This window comes from Lucilia sericata, unplaced genomic scaffold (genome assembly GCF_015586225.1).
Source record: "Lucilia sericata isolate MDLA Ls3-8-SP2 unplaced genomic scaffold, ASM1558622v1 Contig000628F_arrow, whole genome shotgun sequence".
Taxonomy (NCBI): domain Eukaryota; kingdom Metazoa; phylum Arthropoda; class Insecta; order Diptera; family Calliphoridae; genus Lucilia; species Lucilia sericata.
In genome coordinates this window covers 189,068-208,689 of record NW_023994634.1, presented here as the reverse complement: position 1 = coordinate 208,689, position 19,622 = coordinate 189,068, and the positions used below count along the sequence as shown (strand labels likewise).

General features: G+C 29.3%; 1 protein-coding gene across 1 annotated transcript in view; it reads left to right on the top strand.

Moving 5' to 3' along the window:
- Positions 1-12,720, top strand: part of LOC119606846 (protein turtle) — a gene marked incomplete at its 5' end in the record, with an annotated part of 64,604 nt that extends 51,884 nt beyond the window's left edge. Inside the window, 2 exons of the mRNA XM_037960494.1 lie at positions 3,290-3,539; positions 9,373-12,720. Coding sequence (XP_037816422.1) covers positions 3,290-3,539; positions 9,373-11,494 — 2,372 coding nt within the window. The remainder of the gene's footprint in view (positions 1-3,289; positions 3,540-9,372) is intronic.
- Positions 12,721-19,622: the final 6,902 nt, after the last annotated feature.

The following is a 19,622-nucleotide window of genomic DNA, read 5'->3' as shown; positions in this document are numbered from 1 at the left end:
AAGGTTTACAAGCCCTATTCGGGGGTTCAGTTGTATGGGGGCTAGGTGAAATAATGGATCTATCTTAACCATTTTCAATAGACTTCGTTCCTGGAGCAATAGAAGATCATGTACCAAATTTCATTGAATTATCTTCAGAATTGCGACCTGTAGTTTGATTACAAGGTTTACATGGACGGATAGACAGACGGACGGACATAGCTAAATCGACTCAGAAAATGATTCTGAGCCAATTGGTATACCCACTAAAGTGGTGTAGGGTATAAAAATCTTAAATAACGTATAATATTTAGCAGGCATGGAGGACTACATTTTCAATTACAATTACATTAGAAGTAATTGAAGATTCACCAATTACAATTACTTGTAATTGTAATTGAAGTTTATCAAATTACAATTATTTGTAATTGAAGTTTCGCAAATTACAATTACTTGTAATTGTAATTGAAGTTTATCCAATTACAATTATTTGTAATTGATGTTTCGCCAATTATAATTACTTGTAATTGTAATTGAAGTTTTGCCAATTACAATTACTTCTAATTGTAATTGAAGAATTTCCAGTTACAATTACTTGTAAATGTAAATTTTGTTCCTTATAATTACATATACTTTTGTAATTAGTAATACCTAAATTACAATTACAAGTAATTTTAATTGGAAACTTCAATTGCAATTACAAGTAATTGTAATTGGCAAAACTTCAATTGCAATTACAAGTAATTGTAATTGGCAAAACTTCAATTACAATTACAAGTAATTGTAATTGGTTATTGGTCAATTACACATTACAAGTAATTGTAACATCAATTACAATTACAAATAATTGTAATTGGTTATTTCTCAATTACACATTACAAGTAATTGTAATTGACCATGTAGTGAATTACTTTGTTTAATCATTACCCCCCATGTCTGATATTTATGGGCTAAATCTCAGTTTTTCAATTTGTATCACAAAAGTCGATTATTAAGTTAACAATGGTTACTAACACCTGTTTTTATATGGAAAAGTTTGTAGTAAATCACACTTTTAATAATCGTGTTTGCATAAGGCAGTTAAACTAGATATTGAACTGATTCCAAAAAGTGATTTTATTCTATATTTCGTTTTTACTTCTTCTATCACATTCCTATACTCACAGATTCTTGAAAAATTCAGTGTTAAGATCAAGTTACTTGCCGAATTTCGAATACAAACGTTAAATCTTTTTTATCATAAACCATTTATTTGCTGGTATTGATTTACATGTTTTGGGAATTCTCTTTTGATCACTGTTTTAAACAAAATTTTATTAAAATCAGCATTAAGCTTAACAAATATAACTGAAATATTTGTATTGACCACGCCCACTTTTAAAATTTTGAAAAATATACTATATAATTCTAATAAAAGTTGTAAATATGATTATATATTAAACGGTTTTACTAAATTATTAACAAACTAATAGCGCAAAGCAAAGGCGGGAAAGTTTGGTTGTGGACATGGTTGTGATAAAAATTTTATCAGATTATTGCATAAACTTTAATACATTTTAAAATTCTTTGTAAAATTGACTCGCATTTTTTCACCTAGGTGCATTTTCTATACAAAAAGTGGGCGTGTCCATATCATATAAGCCTTGATTCAGTTTGCCTTTTTCAAGTTATTTTATTGTACTCAAGAATACCAAAATTACCACTTACATACGAAGTGGGCGTGGGCATGATATAATCTCCCATTTTCTGATGATGTTGTTCTAACTTTTATTATTGTGAACATATGTACTTAATAGGAAGTCTGTACTTTTAAATTTAGACTTTTGTCGTACCAGAATGTACTAAATGTCGCACTGTGCTTTGGTGGTACTGAGGGTGTATCCATAGTCTATAACACAGCCAAAATAAAACGATGTACTTCCAAAAGAATAACATTTATCAGCTCTTCATAAGTAGCAATAAGTAATTTTTACTTTCGGTAGAATTGATGATGACTTCTGAAGAAGTGAAAATAATTGTATTTTTTCAATGCTGAAGATATATTTTCTTTATCTTACATTTTTATGAGTTAAAAAAATTTTATTTTTGGGCTTTTGTATTAAATGTGTCTATTAGCCTTATTAATGTTAATATAATTTAAGTCAAATTAGTCGTATTCTATAATACTACAATTTCACTTCCAAATAACTTCCAAAAAAGGACATAAAACTTAATTTTTGAGAATGTCTTCAAAAGTAGTGAATTTGGAATCAGATAAAAAGCACATCCCTCCTATGACAAGCCTGTGTTAATATCATAACTTTTTCAAGTCTTTTTAAGTACTTCCATGGAGTAAATTCTACAACTTTTTCGCTTATTTGGAAGTTCTGTTTTTGCTGGGAAGTGTAGAATTGCTGTAAGCTTTTATAAAGTCTTTATTAAGGCCTTATTACATTGTTTACTAAAACTTAAGAGAAATCCATCTCATGACCTGGAATATACTTATATTGAATAAATAATTACAAATATAAGATTTCAATCCGTCTTCCTATAATTTTTTTAATCGATAAAATTTTCAATTACTAGCTTTTTACTACTTCCACTATTGTTTTATCCACTATTACTAATTTTAACTAATTTTTATTATGTTTTTAATAAAATATTTCATTTAACCCCTATAAAAGTAAAATCCTTGAAAAACAAAACTCCATAAAGATTGTTCGTTACAAAAAAAAAATCCAAATAAATAATTAAGTTAATTAACATATTTTCTATGTTGTACTCCATATGATATTAAAACCTATTTTTAGCTTTATGTATATTATTTATTTTAATATGAATTATTTATGCTGAATAATTTTATTAATATTTTTTCATTATGGTTTGATTTGATTTCTTAAAACCTTTCCTACTCAAATACTAATCAAAATAAATTGTGGTGGAGAGTAGAAACTCACATGAGAGGAAATCCAAGAAAAAAATATGTTAATAAGGAAAAAAAGGAATAATTAATAAGCATACTTATAACGAATATACTCCTTTTCTAAAGCCTAAAATAAACATAAAACAGAAGCGGGATAAAAAAATTCTTAATTAAATAATAATTTCATTTATATATAAATTACAATCTATATGCTCTTACATATACATTTATACTTATTAATAATTATTATATACTTACATACATACATATGTATACATACGTAGTATATATGTATATATTTATATACACGATGATGTTGTATTTGTTTATGTATTTATATGTGCCCTAACATAAGGACGGCTAAATACTCCACAAAAAAAATTAATTGTAGAAATAATTCGTTTACAGAGTTCAACATGGTAGCTTGCAGGATAACGGATGCCCGTAATATAGCAGCAAATAATCACCATCATCATCAGCAGCCGCCGCCGCACCAGCAGCAGTTGCCGCTACATCATCAAACACCACAGCAACAACATTTACAACAGCAACATCATCAGCAAAATCAACATATACAACAACAGCATCAACATCATTTACAACAAATGCATAATCGTAATACGGGCTCGATTTCCGCTAGTCAAGTGCCTTTAAAAAAGTAAGTTTTTCTACACATTATTTTTCTCGCTCCTTTTTTTTCGAAATTTGTTTTGGAACTTTTTTGTTGTTACATTACATTACTTTTTTTTTGTTTTGTATTATTATTTAGTACTTTATATTTGTTTCTTAAATTAACTTTTTTTCTATTTGTTTGTTTATTGTGTTTGTTTAAGATTTTGTGTTGTTTTTTTATAAGTAATTAATATTTCTTTTTAATTTGTTATACTACGAAGTGATTTGAATAGGATGACTAACTTAGGCACATAGATTGAAATATTTTTTCTTAGCATGTCCTTGCAACTTTAGATGTATGTATATATGACTTCTCATGAATTTTAAAGCCCAGAAGTAGCATTTTGGAATTTGAATTTTTTTTAAATTTAAACAAAAGAAAATGAAAGTGACCTTTTTCCCCCTTTCTGATATCAGCGCCAAAATAACTTCACATCTTTTAAGACCTAGAACGTATCAAACTAATTATATCATATCAGAACTGAAGTGTATTCTTGATAGAGAGTTCTGAATAAATCGAAACAAGCAACAGTGAAACTGACAAGATCTGGTCTATAAGGCCGGTGAGACCCTGTGATAGTTTAGCTAGATTTTAGCCAATCATAATATAAAGGACCTTTTTAGTTCCACCAACTACAAAGCACTACCGTAGGCTACGGATATGATTTGGCTGGTTGACCAAACTTCATATACGACCGCTTAGTCGGTCCAGTTTTCATCGCACGTAATGATTTGGTCAAAAATTAGTTTCCTTTACAGCGTTTAGTCCCCGGGCGGCTCCCGCCGGGGCATGTTTCCTTGATGAAAAACTCCATCTTGGTGTATTGCAATCCCGGGGTATAGAGCTACCAATACTTCGGGACTAAAAGCTGGTGATGATTTAACATGATTTGACCAGAGTACCATAGTACCGGCTGCCCACAGTATCTAACCCTGACAGGTCGATTGGTTGAGGTTACTGCGGGACCCACGTAGTGGCTGTGGTTTATACCCAAATTCGCGGGGAGAGAATGTTGGTTTAATGCCAAATATGTCTGGATTCTCTCTCCGGTGTTGTTGCCATCTAAACAGATGTCACTGGGTGATGTGACAGAACAACGTATGCTGTATTCCTGAACCCGTTGAGTATCTCTTACTCCTCGCGTAGTAGGGCGCCAGTATATGTTGGGGAATTTTCAGGTTGACACTTGGTAGTTGCCTGTCATTTCGTAGATCGTTCTTTATGGCCTGAGAATGTAATGATCTGGAAAGACTCCTTTGCCCGACAGTAGACTAGTACTGATTTAGTAGACTTTTTACTTCAGGGAAGTTATCGGTGCTGTTGCCATCTCAACAGGATTCATATTGTTTCATGCTACGCGACATATGTTAGGTTGAGGTCCGTTCCCTCAACTTGTCGGGGCAATTATTGGGTTCGAATTGACTTTGGAAATTTCTACATCCATTGTCACATTATCTGACATACAGAAGGATCCTAATTAATTGGTTGGGTATTTCGGACTACCGAATACGTCTCTAGGTGCTGTTGCCGAATCAACAGAGCACTCTCAGTAGTGTGGTTGCTCGAGCTTTAAGAGGAATGCACTGGAATGGGTCATTAGTTGATGGGGATTGCATTTTAAATAATGCAATCTTTCATGACATCATAAGGGTGGTCACTTTATAGCCCCTATTGACATTAGACCAGTAATTGCTTTTTCCTTGTCGGGGTTTGCATTAGGATTGATCGCATGCTGCCTGTCATTCCACAACGGGGCTACTATGGCATGGACCGGCTCAGCCATGTACACCTAAGTTCTTCATAGAAGGATTCAGTCGGTGCTGTTGCCGAAACAACAGATACTCCACAGAAGAGTGACTGTGAGACTAATCATTGTATATGAGTTAGTGTTGAGTGTATATAATACAGGATGAATGTAGAGAGGTATACGGATCTTACCCGCCCGTATACCTAGAGTGAGTGTGTCGGATTCTCTTGGGTGTTTCTATGGGTGTTTCGAATGAATGAGAAGTGTGTTGGGTTGAATGGTGATGGATGAAAGGTATCTTTTAAAAGTGATACTATTGAATTTTCCTTCCATGTCATGGGGAAACTCTAATCAACCAGATTTACCACAGTGAGTAAGAACAAAGTCCGCGTCTTATATAATAGATTCGTTTTTCGGTCTACCGAATACGTCTCTAGGTGCTAATACCGACAGAGGCCATCTCATCTAAGTGGTTGTAAAAGGATGTGATGTATTTGCATCTCGGATGTTAAGCAATCATAGGCTGATACCCAGTTTTGTCCATCCATCCTTTTGCTTGTCCATTGTTTGTACGAATTAGAAATGTTAGGTTGTCAATAACTATAGAACAAAATGACTATTCGACATCTAGAAATTAACAAAAATAAAATAAGTTTTAACCAAAGGAATCTAGGCTAAAAAGTTTGATACAATACAGGAGTTATAAGAATCTAAAGTTAAAGTCATGGATGCTTCTCAACCCATAGATCAACAGATTTGGATCGATATAATGAGATAACTTGAGTCAAGACCTCTGTTAATCTAATCTGTGCCTTTTTATTGCGTACCAAACAAAGATGTTATCCTATTCAAATGACTCGTGCTTTTAACTTTAATATTTTGATTAATTTGTTTGTTATTTTCTTATTGTTGTTCTTTTTACATTACTTTGTCTTATTTATTCTTATTTTATTTTTAATTATTTTAATGATGATATAATTTTTGTGCTTCTCTTGTTTGATTTTATTTCTTTTGATTATCTCATTAATATTTTTTTGATTTTTATTTTTCAACTTTGTAACAATTAACATTTTTTTATTTGTTTTTTAATGTTTTGTTTGCTTAATAATTTTCTTTATTGTGGTATATTTTCTTAATTTCTTTACTTTTGTGCTTTTAAATTAACATTGAGTTTAATCTAAGAATTTCTGTTTTTTTTTCTCGTCTCATCTAATTTATTTTATGCTTTTAAACATGAATTCTCTTAGCAATACTGATCATTATCGTGATTATGAAACCGTTTTCATAGTACCAGGTCCATCATGCCATAATCAAAATCGTAAGAGTTTATTCTAACAATATGATATTAAGGCAAAATTATTTATACATATTATTTGGAATATTGACACAAAACAAAAATTATGTTAAAACTTTTATTTTGGTATTATTTAGAAATTGTAAGAAAAAAAGCTGAAAATAAATAATATTTAAACTTTTTCCTACAATTTTTAGAGCAAATTTTGCAAAAATTTAATTACTTGTATAAAATTTGTTATTAACATTTTTAAGAGATTTAGTTTTTGCAAAATTTGTTTATTTAATATTCATATTGTGTATATAGATTGGCTGTTTAATGTGTGTGTGTGTAGTTAAAATTGTTGTTTTATTATTTTGTAATTATTCTTCATTGTTTTGCATTCATAACCATCAAATTATTCATACATACTACATATGAAATGACCCTTTAAACGTATGAGTATTATTTAATTTGAATGTGTAATAAATATTGCTCATACGTTATATATGCAATAATTTATTATGCAATTTTAAGTTTAAAGGAAAGTTTAATAAAATTGGGTAATATATTTTATATATTAAACTGTAATTAATATTAATCACTCTCAACTGAAGAATACGATATGATTTAGCAAAATCATTAATTTTTATCTAATAAGAAAGATATAATATTTTTAAATATTTGTTTTTATTCAATTCAAATTAAATTATTTTATATTTTATATTGTAGCGTTGCATTGTTGTATGTCATAAATTTGTTTATTATAGGTTTGATTTTGAACCAAAAATGAAACAATTATTAAACATTACGACATACAACGATGCAACGTCCAAAATTATACCGATATCGGAATTTTCAATCGCTGATAGGGAATTGAGGACCTTTAAAAAAACGCTTTTATTTTTCTCTTGTTCATTACAGTGACGCATCGAATGAAAGTTATTATACCCTACACCACTATAGTGGGGAGGGTATTATGCGTTTGTGCTGATATTTGTAACACCCACCTTAAAGTATACCAATAGGCTCAGAATCACCTTCTGAGTCAATTTAGCTATGTCCGTCCGTCTGTCTGTTTGTTTGTCTGCCTGTCTGTCTGTCTGTCTGTCTGTCTGTCTGTCTGTCTGTCTGTCTGTATGTCTGTATGTCTGTATGTCTGTCTGTCTGTCTGTCTGTCTGTCTGTCTGTCTGTTTGTCTGTGTGTCTGTCTGTCTGTCTATGTGTCCACGTAAACCTTGTGCGCACTCTACAGGTCGCAATTTTCAAAGATTATTTGATGAAATTTGGCACTCTTCTTTTGACCCAAGGACGAAGCCTATTGGTTAAAATCGGTTCATTATTTCGTATAGCCCCTATACAACCGTAACCCTCGAATAGGGCTTTTGAGCTTTTAATTATGTTAAATGTTATTGCATCTCTACTAAAATCGGCAAGGCTTAGTTTTATATATGTATAAATGATACTGCTGATTTTTGTAATGATCGGGCCTCATTTGACCCTAGCCCCAATACAAAGTCCCCTCCAGAAAATGACTTGATGGTCAAAATTCACTTATAACTATATTATAAGTCCGCATGTCTAACTTTAAACGCAAATCCCTCTACCTAAATTTATAGGGATTGGCCCATATTTGTCCAATTTTGACAACAAATTTTTAAAATATTTCGGAATTAAAGCAATAAACAACTTAAAGCGTATATCATTTGAAATAAATTATATTTTTAAATACTACTCAATGGTGTAGAGTATCATATGGTCGGCCATGACTGACTATACTTTCATACTTATTCCGTCATGAGATTCTTAAAAATGCAGTTCATCTGAAGACTCAATTGATCATGTTTCTAGAAAGCAAAGAAAGTTCTGAACATTTTCACACTAGACTAGACACTAGGCAATACAAATCTACTAAAAAGACAAAAAATCAAATGAAACTGTCCAATATATTCTTCATTTTTAGTTTTCGTCTAAATTGATGTTTAGACTCTTCTTTAGGTTGATGATAGAAACAAGCTTATGCGAAACAAACCACTTTTATTTAAATATTGTTTCATCTTTCAATAGAAACATCAAACTATCAAATCCGATTTTCTCAAATCGACTAGCATTACTTAAATGATAATCTTGTAGTGATATGTGATCCATATGTAGCAGTATTAGACCGGAGAGAGGCATCAATCAATTCACATCAATTGCTCCAATTCATATGCGTATAATTTCATGTTAATTCTCTCTCTATATATCTCTCAAGTATGCTAACAGATCAGAACTTAAACATTAAATCATCATCAATCATGTCATATAATCGCATTAAAGTCTTGAGCCTAAAGAAAAGTACAACAGTTTTTAAATTATTTATAGTTTTGTCGTTAAATTGTCGTTAAATTTTATGGCCGGGCCTTTGTGTTAAGATATCCCATGGAAGTATACATTTACACAAGTTTCCCACTATTTTAATTTATAAATTTAGAATAAACTTATGTATCAATATATTTCACAAATTCTTAAATAACATAACTCGTATTGTCCTTAGAATATATGTACTAACATGTAAATATGTGTAACTTTTTGTGTATTTTTAAACAAACCGTATGCTGGATGATGTTATAGATCAAAAGGTTGGCATAATTAACTAATATACATACTAACAAATTGTAGTCTCTAAACCAAACAAAATAGCATGATCCTAAACACCTTAATTGTTGTAAAATTATGCACTATTATCTTATATTTCCAATAACTTATATTAAATATTTACAAAAACAAAAATTTCCCCAATTTTCACATTTAATTAGATATAAACAAACCCGAATATCAAGTTTAACAACAATACTCATTGCTATACTACACTGGATATGGCCACCGGATCGTTGCACCAATTGTCACTCTATCTATAGTTCACCACAAATGGATGAAGGAGATGGTCAGAAGACTGTAACGGAGATACAACGTTCTCGTGATGGTCGTTTTGTGGTCGCTGGAAAAACGAATGCCTTAACGAATGGTGATATACTAGCAGATGAGGGCATCGATGAGGTAGATGGTGTGCCCGGTACACGTAATAGTAGTGCTTCGCAGAAATCATCTTCAGATGATGGTGGCTTTCTATCACGTCGTAATTTTATAACAGCTCGAGCTTCATGGCGTCGTCCATTGGTACAATCGCCCAGTCAATTGAGTCTACAATCGGTGGCAGCTGGTTCAGCTAGAGGATTTCTACAGGGTTTGGGTGGTTTGCTTAAAATTGGCGGCACTCTGGGTGGTGAAAATGTTGGCAGTAACATCAACAGTGGCGCCAGATATCAAAATGTCTATGGTAGCAATTTGTATCGTAATCTTCACCATCACCATCATTTGGGTAGACAACACCAGCAGGCTCAACCTGCTAGCAGACCTTTGCATATAAATACGATTAGTGGTGCGACTGCAGGACATCATATGCATCAAGTATTTTCTCCTTCGAAGGTGTCGCGTATATTTTCCAGTTCCCCCGCCAGTACACCAAATGATCAAAATTTGCCAGAAGCTGGCCTTTTAACATCACCCTGGGCTTTAACTACACCCAATCATACCAACACTTTCTCGTACAATCATTTTAGTGACTTAAGTACCGTGTATCCTGGTTCAGCTGAAAGATCGGTGCCTACATTAACTCCTACAGCCAGTGGAAATTTGAGTAGATATCGTTATTATTCACATGAGTTGCCTTCGCTGAGAACCATACAGGAGGAGACTAGACGTTTGAATTATGAACAGCAACAACAGCAGCAGCAACAACAACATTATAGACAAGACTTTTTGCCTTTGCAGTTGGATTCACCACCCTCCTGGCGGAGTTACTACCAGCACAGTCAGGCTCCTTATTATCACAGCTATAGACCGCGTACCCGTTGGTATCCCAGACATTATTCACGTTTATTCGGTAGACCACAATCCGATCTAATGTCTCCTTTACCTCATCTCAATCTTTCAATGAGAACTACCAGCAATCATTTATTAGGTTTAGATGCCTCACCAGAATCAAGATCTAGTTCTTCAGGTTTTGGTTCCAAAAATACCTCTAATCATCCACAAGGATCTCATCATTCTGGCAGTACTAGTGAATGGCGTTTATTGCCACCCTATAGACCACCACCTCCTCCACCAGCAACAACAAATAATACAGCTTACTTTGGTTCCGCAACTACTACAGCTAACCAACAACCTCAACAGGCCCAGGGACAAGCTCCAGTAACGCAAAATCATCAACAGCAGCATCGTTCACAGTTTAATACATTGCCTAGCAGCTATGAACCCTACTCACCTTCCAACTATTTCAGTTCCAGTACCCAAAGAACCCTTACACCACCCTATACCATGGAGCATTGGCTGGATATGATAACACGCCTCAATGCGGCTACTGATAATGTCAATCTACCCAAATCAGTAGATGTAGGCAGTGTAGATGGTCATTATGAATTCGATCCATCCACACCGACTCCCAGTGCCTCAACACCAACCGGAGGTCTACTACGCGAAGATCTCAATTTACATATAGACACCACTGGTCATCATTTGCACCATCACCACCATCACCTAGCCCAACAACACAACCATCTCCATCATCAGCAGCACAATTCTCACAATGGTCAACACTATCATCACAATCATAGTCACAATCATCAACATGGTCAGCATCACACTTTAGGCCCCTTAAGTTCTTCATCATCCCTATTTCATACACAAACTTCTGCAACATTTCCCAATATTTCCGGTTCCGCTACTCTTGGTGGTGCCGGCATGCGCAAATCTCGTGTACCAGGTCGTTACGACAATATCGAGGCTCGTTTGCAGGCCATGAAGGAGGAATTCTATGAGTATCGCAAACGACAAGCAATGCAAAGAGCAGGCGTTTCAGAGCTGGAAAGTGTTTGCTGACATTGAAGTTGTTAAAGGTTTTCAATTAATTGAGAAAAGCCTCAGAGGCATTGCTTTAGGTTTAAGAACAAAAGAAAAAAGTAAAAGTAAATTGAATGTGAAGTGTAAGTGTAAAGTTCAAAGATGCTAAAATGACTGAAAACGTTTGTTTTAAAGGAATTAATTGTAGACTTATGGCCTGATTAAGACAAGCATTTATGTTAATTTGGGTTTGTTTTTGTTTTTTTTTTTTTCAAGTATTTCTAAGGTATTGTGTTTCTAACTAATTGTGAATTTATGCTAAATGTTTCAAATTTGAAATAAAATCCAAAAACGAGTTTTAATATGAAGTTTTGCAGTAATGCACTAGTAATTTTTGTAAAGTTTAGCTAAAAGCAAAGAAATTTTAACAGATTGTTGAACTTTTAGACCTGAAAATGAATGTTTTAAAAGTTTTTAAGAATTTCTCACATCACAAAATATATTTCATACATTCCATCAATCTAAAACAATCAAAATTTAACATCATTCAAAGAAAAAAAACCTCAATAAATAAATTAACAAAAAACCAAATAAAAAACAACTTTAAAGAGCACTGATTTTTCAATTATTAAAATAAAAAAAAACATCAACTTATAAAAAAACAAGCATGCAATACACTCAAGAAAATAATGTTAGTTGTAATGTAAAAAAACATGGAAATTAAATAAATAAAAAAAACTCTTCCACGAATTATTTCTTTAGTAAAGAAACCCACAAAATATATTAAACAAAACATTAACGAAAACTTAGCGATTTCAAATTAAAACCACAAAACAAAAAACGCGTAAATATTTAGGAAAAAAAACAAATAAATATTAAAAATTAACAAACAAAAAACACAATTAGTAGATTTAACACAATTTAGTAAAAAGAAAATGAAAACAAAAAAATAACCAAAAAAAACCCTTTAAATATAATAAAAACCATTGTAAAATATTTACTAAAACCAACAGAAGAAAAAAACAACAACAACAACTTAAATTCATTATAACAGACGTACAGTTTTTTAGTTAACACAACAAAAACAATTTATTTAAACAAAAAATCTTAGTTAAACAAATAAAATATTAAAACTAAAAACCTTATAAGTTTAGTTTTAGGTTAAACGAAAAAAAAATAATTAAAAATTTAACAAAACTTGTAAATATAATTTATAATAATTTTAAAAAAAATAAAACTGCAAACAATAGCAATTATTAAACATATTGAGGAAATAAAAATAAAATTTAAATTATATATAAATAAAAGTTAAAAAATTATATATAAAAACAAAATAATAATAAATAAATAAAAATAAAAAAACTTAAACATAATCCCTTAGCATTTTCAATAAAAACATAAAATAATTAATTATTAATTTTACGAAAACCAAAATATTTAATATTTTATAGATTAATGAAAAAAAAAAAATGTTAGAATTTTTTTTTATTATTATTATTTTAAAAACATTTTGGTTATATTTAAGGTTGGTAGTAGGTGGTAAAAAGCAAAAGAGGATTTTGTATATGAAATGTTAAAAATAAAAACTAAACAAATATTTTAGAAAAATTTCAATTCAATATCTTTATAATATAGAGATAAAAGCTTTATAATACAGCTTATCTATTTATAAATGAAGGAAAATCAAGACAAGTACGAAGGTAGTTAAATAAAGAAAAAGCTCGACAATGTTGATAATTTCTATTGATATTAACGATCCAAAAGTCTTTTATTACATTTTATTCTTTTTTAAAGAAAAGCTTTTACAATAAGTTTAAATATAGCAGTTGTGAAGTTTTCAATAAAATGATGTATTTAAAAGCTTTTAAAAAATTTTCAACAGAAAGCTTGAAAAATGTTTTCAACAGAAAGCTTGAAAAATGTTTTCTACAGAAAGCTTGAAAAATGTTTTAATATATATTTGACACGATTTCGTGTTAAATTTGTAAATTAAGTTTTGTCAACAAATTCCTTCGATCAATGACAATTTTTCTGTAGAAAGCTTTCGGCGTTTAAATAGAGAAAAAGCTCAATATTGTAGATCGTCTTTCTTAATACAAACGCTCTAAAAGTCTTCTATTGTATTCTATTTTTGTTATAGAAAAGCTTTCACAATAACTTTAAATATAACTGTTTTCAGAGATTTTTGTGAGATTTGTTATTATTTTTTTATAAAAAACTTTCTTTCATAAAAGTTTTCTATATGAACCCTTCTGCTCGATAATGTTGATCATCTCTTTTGACATAAACGATCTAAATAAATAAAACTCTTCTTTGGTATTCTCTTCCTTGTTATAGAAAACTTTCGCCACAACTTTTCTATATATATTTTTAACGAAACATTTTTGATATGAAGCTATCGACAGAACAGATAAAAGCTCTATTCGATTATCTTAAAATTTGACAACAACTTTAAAATATTACTGTTGTTATGTTCTGTATAAAAAGCTTTGAGCACAATACTATTTAAAAACTTTTGCGAAATAGGAAAAAGCTCTCTCTATTCGGTGATATTAAACTTTGACAACAACTTTAAAATACTGTTGGTATGTTCTCTATAAAAAGCCTTTCGCACGATATTATTTAAAAATTTTCTGCAGAATAGGGAAAAGCTCTTTTCGATGATCTTAAATTTTGTTCTCTATAAAAAGCTCTGCGTATGATATTATTTAAAAACTTTTGCGAAACATTCTTCTCAACAAAATTTTTTAGATAATGCTTTCAAACGAGAAGCTTTCCGCGTTTAAATAGAGAAAAAGAGATCGTTAACAGCTGGGAAGCTTTCGGCAAAATATGTTTTATTAAATTAAGAAAATGTTGATAATTACATTTTCGATAGAAAAACATTCAATTCATTACAATTTTTACGACAAATTTTTAATAAAATGTTTTTCAAACTTTTTATAGAATATGTTAAATAGTTTTGTAGAGAAGGCTTTTGTGAAAAGATTTTCCTAGAAATCTTTGATGACTAGATTTTTCTTTCGAAAGTGATTTCTTTATAAACAAATTTTTTATAAAAAAAATTTAACAAAAATATTTTGAATAGAGGCAAGCTTTCTGCTGTGTCTTCTAAGAAAACTTTACAAATTTTGAACAAAAACTTTTTAGCTTAAAACTTTTTTTCATTTTTTTTTTTAATACGGTGAAAATCATGTACGATAGAAGACTTTTCGAAAGCTTTTCGGCACAATTTCTTGTGAAACCTATTCGTAGTTATTTTTGAGAACCAAAAGAACTAAAATTTACAGTTAATTAGCCGGCATCTACCGATGCCGAAGATGTGACATAAAATTTTTGATAATCCTGGTACCTAACTGGTCTCTTCAGATTTGTATATTTTAGGGGCAAGTAATTCTATACATTAATGCAATTTTAAGGAGCTCAATCTCTGCTAAAACTTAACTATTGATTTCGAAGTACATTTAACAATGATTTTTTGGAGCCAGACATTATATTTAAAACAATTTAATCTGTGATTTTATGAACTTTCTATTAAATAAATTTACAAAATTTATAAACTCAATTTTAATAATAAATTTCCCATTTCCAACACATAAATATTAAAGCAAAACTAACAACTATACAATTTGTTATGTTTTACTAACAATATTATATAAACAAACATATTATGTGTACAAAATATATAGCATACTTTTGGGCGTGATGAATTTACAAAGTGTTTTGCATACTTTCCTAGAATTTGTGTAAGAAATAAATTCTTATGTCTGCAAATATACTAGTATAATACCATTACTAAGCATACATAAGTATATTATATTATCTTTACACTTTCAAACTATTGCCAACAAAAATCACTATTAATTTTAGACCAACTATCAACCTTAATATAAACGAACAAGAAAACTGAAAACATGTGAGATATATAAAAAGTAATTAAATAATTATTAAATGAAAATATATAAAACTTATATATAACAATTTTTATGATTATATATTAAGATTGTTAAATAATATTAACACGATCATGGAAAAGATAATTTAAAAAACAAACCTAATAATTTTTAAGTATTTTTCCCAAGAAAAAAATTAAATAAAAAACATAATTATAAAAAAAATTAAGAGACTAATAATGATTGAATTTTTTTTAATAAAACCAAAAAAATAAACACCACAACCCAAGTAAAAAATTAAAACAAGAAATGTTTCATTAATTCTTAAGTATATTGAAAACAATTAAACAACAGAAAAGAAAATATGTTAAAAATAATAATATAATAATTTCGAAAGCACATTATTTAAAATAAAACCAAAAAACTAATAATACAAAAGTAAAAACAGGAAGGATATTGAAAAAAAACGGAAATGGAAGAGAAGACATTTTTATGGATGTTCATTAGGGTGGCAACGAAATAAGTTCATATTAATTTTGCAAGAATTGTATAACAGTTAAAACTGCTATTGGTAACGTTCGATTACCTCCATATACATAGATATTAAACCACCCTTATGTTTATATATCCTTTGCCTTTTGTAAACAACTTCTCAAAGAAACTTGAAAATTCATAATACAAACTGTGTAATCTTAGAAGTGCATCCTCTAAATATTTGAGAAGTTTTCGAAATACTTTTTTTTCCTAAAGTGACTTAAGTTTTATGAACATTGAAATAATTTAATTTGAAATGCATTATTTTACATATGTTCTGCTCTGCTTGAGAAAGACAGCAGAACTTGAATGAACAGCCTGTTATATAAGGATTTAACGGGGATTTTAATTGTATAAGTTCTTCGTTATTTCTTTACTAAGAGTAATGTTAACTGTGACCACAATATTCACTTTACAGTCCCCTTAGTACTCTAAGATCGCTTTTATTGAGCTCTTGCCTTTGTCCCTTCGCTTGCGTTATAAAATGCTTTGTATGCCTGAGCCTTTGGTATATCCATGTGGAATGCCAAAGAATGGAGACAATCTCTATTTTATATAATATAATTTGCTAGGAAATCAGCTCGTTCTTTTCTCGCCTGGTATTCATCTACATTTTTAAAAAAATGAACGTAATCAGACACATAGTCCATTACAACAACCGAACTAACTTCATACGATAATATGCTAGAAGTAATATTATTTTCCTCATGCACTACCTAATACATATATATAAAGATTGCGTAAATATCTGCCAGAAATATTGAAAAATATTTTCCCAAGGGAGAGCCTTCTGAAAGATATAACCCTATAGTTTTACCTTTTATTTGTTTAGACCCATCAGTGAAACAAACATAATTAGGATTTTCTTTCCACCAAGTCTGATTTGTCTACTTATACCTATTCGCTATAATAACTTACAATCGGGAACCTAAATGTATGAGTCATTCATGAATAGTTTGAGTATACTCATATGTCCTACCAAGTCACTGGGTCTCAAACTGGCAATTCCTTTTAGGTGAATGGATAAGGATATAAATTCCAAAGTTGAGAGTATAAAGCTTTTCTAATGCTTTCCAATTACCCTCTCTTTTTTACAAAACTTTAACTTTTAACTTGAAAAGCTTTTAGACAAAAGCTTTATTCTTTATAAAAGTTTTTCTGCAAAACGTTTTAACAATAAATTAAAGAAAGATTAAATATAAAGTTGAACTTTAGACTTAAAATTCTTTTAGTGGAAAGCTTTTCGAATGATTTGTACAAACTTTATCGGAGAATATTTCACAGATAGTAATTTTTAAGTTATTAAGCATTTAATATAGAAAGCTTTCAACTTTAGACTTGAAAAGCTTTTGGTAGAAAGCTTTTCGTGTGATTTCTATAAACTTTCTTAGAGATATTAATAAGAAAAGCTTTTTGACTTTGAGTTGATTCTTTATAAAAATTTTTCTGAAAAACGTTTTAACAATAAAGAAGTTTAAATCTAAAGACCAACTTTAGCCTTGAAATGCTTTAAGTAGAAAGCTTTGCGAATGATTTATACAAACTTTATCGGAGAAAATTTCACAGATAGTAATTTTGAAGTTATTAAGCTTTTAATATAGAAAGCTTTCAACTTTAGACTTGAAAAGCTTTTTTAAGAAATCTTTTTGAATTATTTCTGCAAACTTCCTCAGAGATATTAATAAGAAAAGCTTATTGACAAAAGCTTTTCTAAAGTTTTGAGTTATTTCTTTATAAACGTTTTTCTGCAAAACGTTTTAACAATAAAGAATGTTTAAATCTAAAGATCAACTTTAGCCTTGAAATGCTTTTAGTAGAAAGCTTTGCGAATGATTTATACAAACTTTATCGGAAAAAATTTCGCAGATAGCAATTTTGAAGTTATTAAGCTTTTAATGGAAAGCTTTCAACTTTACACTTGAAAAGTTTTTAGTAGAAAGCTTTTCATATAATTTCTATAAACTTTCTCAGAGATATTAATAAGAAAATGTTTTTGAAAAAAGCTTTTCTAAAGCTCTGAGTTTATTCTTTATAAAAGTTTTTCTGTAAAACGTTTTAACAATAAAATAAAGAAAATTTTAAATCTAAAGATCAAACTTTATCGGAGAATTTCTCAGAGATACCAATTTTGGTGTTATTATGCTTTTAATTGAAAGCTTTCAACTTTAGGCTTGAAAAGCTTTTAGTAAAAACTTGTTTGAACGATTTCTATAAACTTTCTCAGAGAATATCTCAGAGATGTTAACATGAAAAGCTTTTAAAGAAAGTTTAAATCTAAAGATCAACTTTAGACTTGAAATGATTTTAGTAGAAAGCTTTTGGAATGATTTATACAAACTTTATCGGAGATACCAATTTTGGAGTTATTAGGCCTTTAATGGAAAGCTTTCAACTATAGACTTGAAAGCTTTTCGAATAATTTCTATAAATTTTCTCAGAGAATATCTCAGATATATAAATTCTGGATTTGTCAAACTTTTAGTGGAAAGCTCATGTGACAACATCTTTAGACTTGAGATACTACTAGTTAAAAGCTTTTCTAGTGCTTTGAACTAATTCTTTATAAAATTTATTCTGCAAAATTTTGGATTTGAATAAACAAATACAGGATCCAAGATCATTGTAGACTTTTTGTTGAAAGCTTTTCTTAAGCTTTTAATTTACTTGTTAATAATGTGAGAGAATAAATAAAACAACAAGTCACAATCATAATACAATAATTAGAACGAATAATAAAATTTCAAATAATTCCTACTTCAAAACTATTTCCGATTTTTCAATATTCCTTGAAAAAAATAACAATAAAAGTAAATAAACAAAAACTTCTAAAATTCCTAAAACAAATAGCGCATGTATATACAACTGGTTTAATTTTATAATATTTTTTTTTTTAAGAAATTTATTTTATACAAATTATGATTTATTATTTTAATTAAATTTTATTTATTATATTTAATTTTTCTTAAACAATAGTAAAATTGATATAAACAAAAACAACTCAAGAAAATAATACAAAAATGAACAGATAAAACAAAAAACTGGTGGGTTGAGGGGTATGAAGTAATAATTTCAACAAATATTAAAAAAAAATGCTTGCAAAGAACAAACAAAAAAATAGGATTTAATTTTTAAAATTTACTTAAAAATTAAGCACTTCTAAGAGTTACATACAACATTTAATAAAAAAATTGTACATTGAACGGTTAAAGGTTTGACACAACTTGACGCCAAAACACTGCCACAGCGAAGAAAAAAATATAAATTAAATAGAAAAAAAATGGAGTTAAGGTTTAAATGAAATAATATTAATAAAAATAATAATAATGAAAATGAAAATAAATAATAACAATACTTAACTAATATAAGAGTATAAATAATAATGATTTATAAACATAATAATATATAAAAAAAAATTATTTTAATTTTTTATTTTATAATTTTAACTAAAACAGCAAACACAACTGTAAGGATCTCAACATTTTGTATTTAATTTAGTTATATATATATTTTTTATTTTAATAACCAAAAACAAAACGCAAATATTTCAACAAAAATTTTGTGAGCCCAATTACAAAATTTTAAGTTATTTTGGTGTTTTTATAAAGAAATATAAAGAGCTTTCTTGAAATTTTATTTTAAAATTAATAAAATTTTGACAAAGAGCTTTAATTATTTTTATTTTATTTATATAATTTGGTAAAGTTTTTATTATTTTCTGTTTACTTAGTTTTTAGTTTTTA